The 13,135-nt window shown below is 41.7% G+C and overlaps 2 protein-coding genes across 3 annotated transcripts in view; both read left to right on the forward strand.

The window, feature by feature from the left end:
- Positions 1–13,135, forward strand: part of LOC127610703 (tumor-associated calcium signal transducer 2-like) — a 248,813-nt gene that overhangs the window by 92,346 nt on the left and 143,332 nt on the right. The window lies entirely within an intron of this gene.
- Positions 1–13,135, forward strand: part of thada (THADA armadillo repeat containing) — a 79,140-nt gene that overhangs the window by 51,483 nt on the left and 14,522 nt on the right. Inside the window, exons 32-34 of one of the 2 annotated variants that reach the window (XM_052080978.1) lie at positions 1,083–1,165; positions 8,155–8,528; positions 11,075–11,199. In XM_052080978.1, the coding sequence (XP_051936938.1) occupies positions 1,083–1,165; positions 8,155–8,528; positions 11,075–11,199 (582 nt within the window). Of the gene's footprint in view, positions 1–1,082; positions 1,166–8,154; positions 8,529–11,074; positions 11,265–13,135 lie in introns of both variants that reach the window. The other variant, XM_052080980.1, reaches the window with a different exon arrangement.

The following is a 13,135-nucleotide window of genomic DNA, read 5'->3' on the forward strand; positions in this document are numbered from 1 at the left end:
CAAGTCAAGTCAAGTCAAGTCAACAGTATTTATAGAGCACTTTCAAATAGCCATCGCTGCATACAAAGTGCTGTACATGGAGCAATTTAACATGCACAATAAACAGGAAGACAAATCGGTAATAAAGGCGGTGGAAAGCACCAAACAGTAAAACCAAGAACAAATCTAAGTCATGCTGAGTCGAAGGCCAAAGAATACAAGTGAGTTTTGAGGAGGGTTTTGAAGATAGGCAGCGGGCTTGCCGAATGTTCAGTGGGAGTTGATTCCAGAGAGAGGGACCTCTCTCAAACTAAAGGCTATGTGTCCATATCCAAGCAGTTTGATGCTCCTCTGACTTCAATTGCACATTAACGGGGCTGCAGCCAACCTCCCTGGCTACGGTTGCATGAGGAGAATCGAAACGAAAATTGCTTGTCAATTTAAAAGGACAAGAAAATCCAATACACAACGAACGGAAACCAAGAACACACAAGGAAAATACTACAACAAAATATTACGAACTAACGAGGCAAGGCTATGAGGCCAAAAAGTGTCAAGAATGTTGAGAAAATGAGGCACTTGGCGACAGTGAGCAAGGTTAATAATCCCACAGTCATTTTTTGGCGTGGCCTGGCTTTTAAAGCAGGCAGGTAACCAGACAAGATTCGAGACATGTGTGACCACCATGAGGTAACGGCCACTCACCAACTGGCGAATTGAAACAAAAAGCAAGCAAGATAGGATCATAACAGTTTCATGAGTTTGTATTTTGAGATACTTCTCTTGAAGCACAAATAAATATTCAATGGTTAATTTTTATAACATTTTCCTGTATTATTACTTTTGAATGAAATTTGCTTTGTCAGAATCAAGTGACTGTATTTTTGTGACCACTGTGGATCCTTCTTTCATTTACAAAGGGGTGCCAAGTGCTTTGTCCATCTGTGTATTTAATCAAATGTGTTGGATTTAGCTAAATTCAAATGAACACCTGATCTAAAAATGTGTTTTAATCACATTGTATTGTACTCACAGTAGTGACAGCAGTTGCAAGGATGAAAAAAAAAAATCGCTCATTTCTCTTTTTCCCCTTCTGATTTAAGGAAGAATACCTGTGTGGTGACCAGAGGAGCCTTTCTGGATGTGTTGGTCTGTCTGTGCGGGCCAAAGATTAGTCTTCTGTGTGGTGAGTAAACCTAGACACAATATCGTATAAATCAGTGGCGTGCGGTGAGGTGCATGGTTGGTGTGAGGCACTGACTCTTTTCGTGTTAGATTTACGAATATATAAAGCAAAAACGGGTAGCTTTTTCAATTGGCTAAACATTATATTTGCGACATGCAGATATATGACAAGCAGCATGAGCCAGTTGCATGTATCAACCTAGTTTGTGATGATTGCGTAATGCAATGGGCATTCTGAGGTGAGATACTATATATTCACTATGAGCCACGGTACCACGAAAATGTCTATACTGTAACTATATATTATGGTATATACAAGGAGTGGAACAATCTTTGAAAACCGTTAAAACTGATCGCTTCAACCATTTCGGTTCAGCTGGTGTCCATGGTTACGGCAGCGTGTAATGACATCTGCTTTTATCCTTCCAGCGAGGTGGGAGACAATCATGATAATCATATTGCAGTGGGGCAGATCCAGCCTCAGAGGCCAATTTTTGTTGTGTCACTCAATCTCTCTATAAACACACACACATATATATATACTGTATATTTATTCATTCATTCATTTTCCGAACTCCTCACTAGGGTCGCGGGGGGTGCTTGAGCCCATCCCAGCCGTCTTCAGGAAGTAGACGGGGGACGCCCTGAACCGGTTGCCAGCCAATCGCAGGGAACACAGAGACGAACAACCATGCGCACTCACACTCACACCTAGGGACAATTTTGCGTGCTCAATAGCCTGCCATGCATGGTTTTGGAACGTGGGAGGAAACTGGAGTACCCGTAGAAAACCCACGCAGGCCCGGGGAGAACATGCAAACTCCACACAGGGAGGCCGGAGCTGGAATTGAACCCAGCACCTCTGCACTGTGAAGTCGACGTGCTAAGCACTGGAATACCGGGCCGCATATATATATATATATATATATATATATATATATATATATATATATATATATATATATATATATATATATATATGCATAATGAGAAAGTAACGTACGACATGCATGAGCTGTGGTCATTCACACCTGTAATTGTCATTAAGGTAGAGATAGAGGGAGGTAGTGGGAGGGGGGGAGATGGAGACAGAGGAGATATTCTGTATAAAGAGAGAGTCTCATCCCATTATAGTAATATTGCTACAATTTGCGGAAAGTGGAGAGCATACAGTATATTTTTGATCTTATTTAGTTGCTTAATGAAATGTTTTGAGTTTCGTTTAGACTAGTTTTGCTGATGTCATCTTGTCAGAGTGTTGTATATGAGCTTAATTAACAACAACTGTGTTCCTATCCGTTTGCTGTGAATCGAAACAGATGACCCCACATTTGCTGACAAGGCTGTGCGTGGCACTCTCCCTCTAGACCGACTGTTAACAGAAGTCATACCCCATACCATTCGGAGAAGCGCCCTGCTATGTGTCTTTGTGGATTTGTAATTGTGTATCTGTGTGTACTCAGTGGGGGTCTCCTCAGGAGGAATGTGAAACCAACAGCACGCAATCTCAAGCAGATGGTGGGTTTGTGCCTTTGACCCAGTTTATTGAGTGCTTGGGAAAAAAAGAGAGGCGAGGAGAGGGTGAGGAACTTATGTTTTCGGTCAGCCATGTGCTGAACACATGCTTGCATTTGACAGTGGAAATACCGAGGATTTCTTAAAACAAGCCAGTAGATTCAGGACCAGGCTTAGCATGATGTCGACCTTTACATAACAAAATAAGCAACTTCTCTCTTAATTTAACTCCTTCTAATGACTCTTCTTAGTCTGTTTTCACTTAATTTCATTACTTTTATTCTGTTCTCTACAAAAGGTGGAGTCCTGATCTGTTTTTATAATTCAATTTTTAAAAAAATTATCCTAATGCATTCCTTGCCATCCAGTTCATTATATGTTCTACCTAAAACGTAAAAACAAGCGCAAAAAAACCCAATAATAATCAAGTAACTTTTTTTTTAATGTGCGGCTTTATTTTTTGCCATTTTTCTTTTCCTCATGACAATTTCCGCTATCCAATGATTTTACCTTGGGTTTTCCTCGCCACTTAACCAATGTCAGCTTTGTGTTATGATAATTACACGCTTTCTCAACTTCCTTTGCCTCCGCAATTCGCCAAAGTTTAAAAATTGATGAAACACACTCACATTACGAAAGAAAATCTTTCATTCACTGTTCTTCTTTGTTTCTGACGTATCACTGTGGCGTGGTACCACAACCGCAGTTAAAAAAGACACCCAACTTAGTGCAGCACTGGTCAAATAACAGATTTCATTATGTCAGTGTTTTTAGACCAGGAGGCAGCCCAAAATAAGGCGGAGGCGCCCATCTCCAGTTTTATATGCAGGAAACCTTATCCAGGTCTTACCGTTGTCTGGAGAAAGGCTGAGAACAAAACCTTTTACTTCTCACTCTTTTTTTTATTTTTTAATTCAAGCCTGGCGCTATCTCAAATTTTATATTAAGTCAACAAGATATGTCCAAATATGGCTCAAACGGAGGTTAGAAACACTCATTTGGATCTATAAATGTGAAACACCTTCAATTTAAGGACTCAAAACGACAACGGCATCATGCTTTCATCATGTGCTTTTGAGAAATTATTTGAACCTTAATCTGTTTCTGACCTGGGATGGACTAAATACAACTGCACAATGGGCTTGTTTGACAGTAGCAAAACACCCATAAAACATGTTCCCATAATTAGACCTTTATCAACCACAGCACATATGATTGATATCCATCGCTGACAGCCTGCTAAACCTTGTTTTACGCCATAATTGGCTACTTTCACTCATCGTCGAATTTGAAGATGTGCTTTTATTGCCCTAAATCTGCACCAGCGACTCCAAATCACCACTCTGCTTCAAATATGAAATGTATGCAACCTCTGAAACGGGTCACAAGTTTCCTCGGTGCAAGGATTCTCATTTCACTAAGCTTGTGACTCAAGAACTATATTGCATCGCAGTTCTTAGGTCACTGGTGTCAAAGTCAAGGCACGGGGGCCGGATCTGGCCCGCCACATCATGTTACGTGGTCCGCCAAAGCAAATCGAGCATGTCAACTTTCATGATACTTGCTAAAGTCTGAACCAAAATATCAAATGTTCATATGTAATCCATAATAATTTAGAGATACTTCAAGAATGTTCTCCTTACCAAACGCCTCTAAATTCGATGCATGGTCATAGGGTCTTGTCTTTTTTTGTTCACAAAGAAAAATCTAGACCCAAGAGGAGCGTTGCCTTAAATGCACCAGGTTGGAGTGTGTTGAACTAAATTACTATATAGCCAACTATTATTTAATTCTGTTGTCAGGAAGTACATGCAAACACACACACACACACACACAGACACACACAGACACACACAGACACACACACAGTATCTGGGGTTTGTTTTTCACAGTTTGGCTAATGATGGTGGAAGTTGATGTGAAATCCTGCTGCGTGCTGGCATGTAAGAGCATGTGCACATGTCTAGCCAAGGTTCCAGCTCTACACAGCTAAGACCCTTTACTGCTTTACTGCCTGTTTTTACAGGGCTGTGGACACATGTACAACTTCTTACAACCTTACACATTTTCCTTCTGTTTTAATTACCCTCTGACAAAACCAATCACTTCATCTTTATGTACATCACTCGGACACAGTTGGCATTCATGCTGATGCACTGTAACGTGTTCAAAGACCACTCCTGATTTTAATGCATTTGCACCAGCTGTAATAAGAGTCAATATGTTCTCAGGTAGCCCATTCATCCGTCCAGCCTATTCATGTGAAGATGATATCTCCTGAATGTCATGAAGGAATTTCATTACAGCTGCCACAAGTATCCACTTGCACACAAAGATGATGTGAATAAAAGTTATCGGGCACACTATTTGACTACACTGATAGAATCTTCACACAAATAAGGATTAAAATAAGATGAAGCATACGGTTACTGAACAACACAATAAAAGTACTGTATGATTTATTTATTTTTAGAAACAAGGTCTACATTAGGAAATAGTTTGATGGATGCTTCCTATGAACTCCAGACATTGTGGGGTCTGTGGTAGAGTCAAAGCAGATCTATTCTAAAGGCGTAGAGTCAGGAGCCTTCATTGGCAAATGAATGGTGAAAGAGTGACAAGATGGACGCATACATAATTTGGGTTTGCGGGGCATGACAGTCTTGGCTGTGGGATAAGGCTGAACGCTGTGTGCGACGTGTCAGTCTGACATCAGACGAGTCACAATAGTGTCAGATAAATCTGTTGGACTCAGAGACTTTGCTGCCTCAAGGTGATGGTTACCTTTGCGCATGAAGAAGGGATGCAGATTGCATGCTTATTAAATCTTCTGTAGTTTGATGTTTGGTGGTGCAAAGTTACAGTATATGATGAATATATAGGTGAATACACTGTTAATGTGGAACCTTGAACATACTCACTGCCTCTTAAAAAAACAATCTTTTTTAAATAGCTGTGAAAAGAAGTACTTGTGCCCGATCAGGTGGGGATCCAAGTGTGGCGAACTGATACTTATTGATGATGCACACCAGTGCTGATCATTTATTAGTCCAGCAGATTCGTCGCCATCAACATGATAACTTTGACACAGACAAAAATAAACACACCTTGATACATGAGCATGGATGAGTTTTTCATCAAATAAAATAGTACAGGTTCCGAAAAATAGCCACGATTATGTGCATTTGTGAAGGTTGAACTACAAATAAAATAAATAAATAAAATCTGTTAAAAAGCTTTGGGAACACAAAGGCTATTTATGATCAGATATGAAAAAAATCACATGACAATTGCCAGTGGCGTAGTTTACTTGTACACCCAGGCATATTTAGATAAATACCATGATAAAGCCAGCATCCTGGCGACAGTTCTTTTTCTGTATTTACTTCCGCCGCAGTGCAGCACATGAAAGCATTTTACTTGTCATGGCAGTTGCTTTGTACGAAAGAGCAGTACATGAAATGTGTTTTTATACAACATGGCATGCGTCACTATTTACATATGACAAATCTACCTCAGTCATCCTCCCCACTCACCTACCTCCCTTCATCATTGGTGTCATTATTGTGTTCCTCCCCACCATTATATCAATTAGACTATGCCTGTTTGGCCCTGGACCCCCTTTTGAGGATCAGGTTCCACAGTAACCTGGCCTGTCTCCACAGTAAACCAGCCCATCTCTGCAGGAATGCTGCATTTCCCGCTCTTTTGTCAGGTAACATTTTGACTTGTTCTGCAGGGCCGGATTGAATTGCAGTGGGTTCAGTGTGTGTGCCCAAGTGTGTGTGTCCACACTTGGCTGTCGAAGCAGAATCTATGTGGCGTTTGGAGAATTACTGTAGGCAGGAGTGCAGCTTTTGAATCGTGTCACGTTACTATAATGCTGACGCGCCTCAAAATTTGATTGCATTTCAGAGGAAATAGTTTTGTGTGCGCCAATGTGTGTTTATTTGTGTGGCCATCAATTCCCATATGTGTACATTCGCAGGTGGCTGGGTTGGCACCTTTCCTGTTTAAAAAAACAAAACAAAACAAGACAGGCAGAAAGAACTGTGTCTTCTTTCTTCTGGGTGGCTTGTTGTCTATCTCTGGAGGCTTCACAAAGTGATTTGTATGTTTCTTTAGCAGTTTAAGTTATTGAAGTCATTCAAATTTGGAATCTATCCCAGCCATCTTCGGGCAGTAGGCGGGGGACACCCTGAACCGGTTGCCAGCTAATTACAGGGCACACAAAGACGAACAACCATCCGCTCTCACACTCACACCTAGGGATAATTTAGAGTATTCATTCAGCCTGCCATGCATGTTTTTGGGAATGTGGAAGGAAACTGGAGTACCCGGAGAAAACCCATGCAGGCCTGGGGAGAACATGCAAACTCCACACAGGGAAGCCGGACCTGCACTGTGAGGTTGATGCGCTAACCACAGGACCACCGTATATTTTGAATTCACTGAAGTGAATTCGGATAATTTCTCAAGGTCCTTTTATAGATTTTGTATTTAATTTTTTTGCAGTCCAAATGTTTGGAATAAATGGGTCATATTTTCTCATAAGCTACTATTGCCGACTATTTTTCTCTATTTGAATAGTATGAATTACAGTATCTTTGATTATTCATTCATTCATTCATTCATTCATTCATTCATCTTCCGAATCCTCACGAGGGTCGCGGGGGGTGCTGGAGCCTATCCCAGCTGTCTTCGGGCAGTAGGCGGGGGACACTCTGAATCGGTAGCCGGCCAATCGCAGGGCACACAGAAACGAACAACCATTCGCACTCACACCTAGGGACAATTTAGAGTGTTCAATCAGCCTGCCACGCATGTTTTTGGAATGTGGGAGGAAACCGGAGCAGAAAACCCACGCAAGCCCGGGAAGAACATGCAAACTCCACACAGGGAGGCCGGCGCTGGAATCGAACCCGGTACCTCTGCACTGTGAAGCCGACGTGCTAACCACTGGACTACCGGGCCGCAGATCTTTGATTATTTCATAATTAAAAAAAAAAACATGCATCAGTCCTGCTGATAACGTACTGGATCGATAATGATATTGGACAATAGCAGGCTGCAATATATGTATCGTATCAGAAGTGAAAACACCTTCTAGGTTCTGTTTTGAAGACCAAGAAAAAATCAACTTTTAGAACTCCTTTGTATTGTCTTTTTTCCTCCTGTTTAATTATTCACCCATATGGTTGAATTTTTTAAAATAGCAATTTAACAAAAATAGCAATGTTTCTGAAAATTGTTTTTACTTGTCTTCTAAAAATGTTTTTAAAGGACTTAGGCAATTATGCTATGTTTAATTAGGCAACTATTCATTGATTTGTGTATTTATTAATTTTAATGGAACCCACTTTTGGAGTATTCGTATAGTCTTGCAAACTAAACAACCATCAAACAGTAATCACAACCTTGCCTAGTTCAAGTTGGTTACATGAACTAAAAACCGTCCCCTCCCATGTCTATTAGATTCAGAGGTCAACAAGCTCCGTCAAGAGACATTGTCCCTCCTGTTGATCTCAACCCTGTTTGCCGACAACAGCCCCATGTCCAACCTGGAGCCCGGCAGCATCCAATACATGCTGAGCTTGACCAGGATAGCCCTCAGTGCCAGCGTAGATATCCCTGAGCTTTGGGGGAGGCAACCGCTCACAACTCAGCTCCTGGAGCGCCTGCTAAAGTGCCCGCAGTATGAGGTGAGGGAGTTGGTCCTGGAGAGCATCCTAATGAGACTGAAAGAGGAGGAAGACCAGAAGAGGAGACCTGCATGGCTAAATGAGACCACCCTGTTTACCCTAACAAGCCTGGCTGCTCATGAAGGACACCCCCAGTGTCTGGCCAAGGTGAGGCCACACACTCGTACATATACACACAAACAGTAAATGTGTTTTTTTTTTTCCAGCCCATTTGAAAGAGTTGTGTGTGCATGTGAGTTGTCCACTGCTCATCTCTGACCATGAAGCTTTGAACTACAAACTTCGGTGGAGAACTCTGCAAAACTAACATTTTCACTGAACCACAATGACATTGAACTGCGTGCAATTTCATTGAATGTTCAATTCCATTCTACAGAGGCTTGCACTAATCAGCCAAAGGAGAATTCGTCAAGCACACTGTCAGAAAGCTGACTCATTCGGTCTTTGCCTCATTGGAAGGTTTGCGAGGCTTCCACTCTAACAGCTTTAAGATGGGGAAAATGCAGCCTATTTCCTGTTTCAAAACCAGGTCATATTTCATTGTGTTCATGAACTTGGGACAGCTTGCCATCAGATCTGCCGTTCCCCTGCTAGGTGGCTTCCGTCTATCAACGACAGTTCATGACTGCCAGGATTAGTTTTCACGCTTTTATACCGTATTTTTGAAGGAGTTAAGTTTCACGTGTTGGTGAGAATGTGATTTTATTTTTTTCACTGCTTTATTGACAATTTTTTTTAAGTGTCATGTCTGTTTAGTGAACCTTTGTCGACACTTGCTTGTGCGAAAGACATGCCACACCAATGGGTCATTTGGCATTGTGAAGTATAGAATAGTATTCACCAGAGCAGTGTTACAAAAAATATACAGTACATATCAGCATATGTTTAGCGAAACCGCTTTGGGGCATTTTGCCTCGTAAACTATTCAATGTGTTACACTTGCCACATTAAATAGTGTTCCTTCGAGAGTTCCACAGTCATAACTATCCTAACATTTGTGAGCCTGTCTTGGGTCTGCAACGGGTTCTTGTCACAGTGGGACGTGCCCAGAACACCTCACCAGCAAGATGTCCAGGACGCATCCTGACCAGATGGCCAGTTCGCCTCCTCGATTCAGAGGAGCAGCAGATTTACTCCCTGAGCCCCGAGCTTGGCCGAGCTTCTGAACATATTTCAAATGGAGCGCCCAGAAATCCTGGAGAGCAAACTCAGTTAGGCTACTTGTATCTGTGATTTTATTGTTTTTGTCACAACAAACACCTTGTGGCCTTCGGTACAAAGTACGAGTGGGGAATTGAAGGCTGAGCCTTCACCTCTGCATTTACCTGGAGAGGGCACTCCACCCTGTTTTGACTTCCGACCACAGTCTCAGACTTGCAGAAGCATGTCCATGCAATTGTCACACAGTTGTCATATAAGCCAGCCCCACAAAATCCAGAGCCATAAGAAACTCCAGATGGGTTGCATTCACCCATGGGGCCCTGCCACCAAGGAGTTTGTTGAAAACCTCAGGGACCTCAACAACAGAGGTGGGAAAGACCTCCAGGCTATGCTTCCACATTCCTCACCCCACCAAGCCACAACGTCCCAAGTTGAGTTTGGCGACGCCCCATCCCTCAGGATGGACCAGAATTTCCCTGAGGCAGTCTGAAAGTTGTTTTCCATAGCTTCACTATGCCTAGGTTTTTACTTCAGCTACACCACCAAAGCCATATTTCACTTGTTCTGCCGGTAAGCCTACTGTCCAAAATGCACGGCAGTCCAGACCGTCGGTGTCCACAAACAGTTTTGGGGATTACCACATGGATAAGCACCAGTCACCTTATAGCCACAGCTCCAGCCGGCCGCCTAAAAAATAGTGGCACTGAACATGGACCACTCAGACTTACTGTCTTGCACCTTCCCTGGGATGTGTTCAAAGTTCTGCCGGAGGTCGGAATTAAAATTCTTTGACACTCAATTAGACAGTATTCACACAAAGAGGTTTGCCCAGCTACTATGTTTTTTTTTTACTGTTTCTGTTGAAGCATGTACAAATATACAAAGGCATACTCAATCTCACATACAAATGTTTACATGCATTGCACCCCATGCTCCACCCACACACATTTTTCAAGATAATGTTTATGTTAAAGACCAAATAATGCATAGGGGCCTTCTAGGGAAAATAATCAATGAGATATGCTGGTGAAATGTCAACAACAGTTCTCTGCGGGATTTGTTTTGTAATGGGGGTTTCACTTGCCGGAAAATAATGTCTTTCCTCTTCTGGCAAAGAAAACAGTGCATGAAAAAATAGGGGCTGAGGGCGGGAAGAACGGGTCGTGGGGGGGATAAGACATACAAAATAAACAAGCTTTAAAATACTGGAAATGGAACTCAATGGATGCTGAGGTTTTACACCGACATGAATGAATAGACAATATTTTTGAGTCACTGTTATAGAAAATGTGTCAAGTGTGCCTGCGGCTTGGATGTAATCTGGAGGCTTGGACCTGCCTGGGTAAATCACACCTTGCAAGCCGCACTGACAGAAAAGACATCCAAGCTATTTTGATAGATTGTCCAGACTAACTTCGCTCACCCGTAGCTCTGATTGTGTAGGTTTGAGATAACCATGAAACCAGGGACTACATCAATATCTCCAACTTTTTCTTAAGCCCTCATCCGCCCTTCCCCTTTCTTCTCCTCAGGTGCTTCAAGTGTTGAGCGTGTTGAGCTGCAGTGCTGAGCTCCACTGGATGGATCGTGTCCAACATTTGTCTCAGGACAGTTTTCTTCTGCACCTCCTTACTCTGGCTCAGAGGACTGTTCACAGGTCAGAAGATGGTCACGTTAATTCATTTCAGAGGAATCATGCTTGATGAAGCACATTTTTCAAAGGTTACTGATTTTTTTTATAGGGATCCAATTGATATAGGATGGTATGAGGGAAAAATGTGCGCCGTTGCACGCTTGTATGGCGGCGCAGATTCTCACATTCACGTAAGCCTGTCATTTACGCACCTTTATGCCAGATACACACTCTGGATGGTGCAACCCTAAAATGTTTCCTGTTAAATATGGGTTTCCACGCATTCTCGTGTCGACTTACACACAATTCACACTCCAGAGGATCGATGCTCTATTCAATTGGATGGGAGTGAGCCTGCCCTTTCAGTATGTCCACACTTTCCTCATGAATATCGCCCACGTCCTATTTCTGTGACATCTGTCTTCATTGACTGCCAACATCATTTTGTGTATGAATAAAAAGTGCTATAACCTCAAAATGCGATCCAGGCTGCAACAGTGCATATGGCCTTGAGTCCACACATCACATCGCCATGAAACGCATCAATGCGTAACAACTATTGTCACTCAACACACTTGATTTTTGTAGTCCCAACACTTTGACAGAAAGCTTTACTGTACAGTAGTTGTAGTCTAAGGTTCTAGTTGAGCAGTCTTGGTCAGGATAATGGTATCAATAGATAGAACAAGAATATTGGCACATAATTGTTCTCTTTGAGTTTTTTCAAGTCTCAGCTACGTTTTGTTTTTGTGGATTCTTGCGTCAGAGAGACTTTTCTTACAGCAGGATATGGCTGGTCATATTGCAGTATTTGTCTATATTCGGTGACCATAATCCCTTTGACATCCACTGACAGACACACACCTCCTTGACAAGCCCCTGCTGCATAAGTAAGTACAGGCCTTCACACAGATCAGGTTACAAAGAGTATTAGACGAATAAAGCCTTTTTCATCAAACCGAGGATCCACTTTCCCTTCCAATGTCCTCAAGGTTATGATTAGAGGCAAGACAAGATGAGATTGGGTTGCTATTCGCCCTCATCTTCCCTGCGATTGAATGGGATTCTGGCTTTTTTGTGCACAAAATGTGTTGGTGAGTACCAGCACACTTCTTTTGTGGAAAGTCAGCCAGGCTAGGTGTTTGCCAAGTCACATTATCATTTTAAAAATCTATCAAAGTTGAATTAGATGGTTGCTTCACTTGAAGTGCTAAAAATATTTCATCTCTCTTGTGAGCATTGTGGCATAAGCTAAACTTTAATATCTTGATATTTTTGCCAGATATATCAACAACGATATTACTATGGGTTCAGTGAAAAATATGAATCTTTTAAAAGATAAAACAACATATGTTGACACCCATTAATATTATCAAAGTCAGCAATAAATTAAAAATAAATAAATTCACATTGTCCTGCAACTGTGCTTTAATGATAACTACTCACCCCTATGCAAATACAATTGTTGTGTATGAATTCATGCATTACATGGCAATGTGATTTGTGGACTCCAGCAATCTCAACTATGCCTGGATTGTGTTTTGTGGGTCTCTTTACAATATGTTACTTTGTATAACTTTTTATGAATCTACAAAAAGATGGTGGAAGTCAACAAAGACCGCATTGTGACTGAAATAGGATGGCGCCTAACCGGTCCATTCAATTGAATAAGGTGCAGGTTCATACATTTTATCCACGATTGATTTTGAAATTATATGTATGGTCACCTAATGTTTTAAAAGACAATACCGTATTTTCCACACTAAAAGGCACACTGGGTTATGAGGCGCACCTTCAATGACTGGCCTATTTTGTCATTTTTTTCATACATTATAAGACACAATCTACAATACATCCACTAGATGACGCTATGCTCAAGGAAACACCAACAGAATGATCAGATGTGAGTAAAACGTTTTTCATAAATCAGCGACACACTTAACCAACAGCAAGTTATAAC

This window comes from Hippocampus zosterae, chromosome 11 (genome assembly GCF_025434085.1).
Source record: "Hippocampus zosterae strain Florida chromosome 11, ASM2543408v3, whole genome shotgun sequence".
Classification (NCBI taxonomy): Eukaryota; Metazoa; Chordata; class Actinopteri; order Syngnathiformes; family Syngnathidae; genus Hippocampus; species Hippocampus zosterae.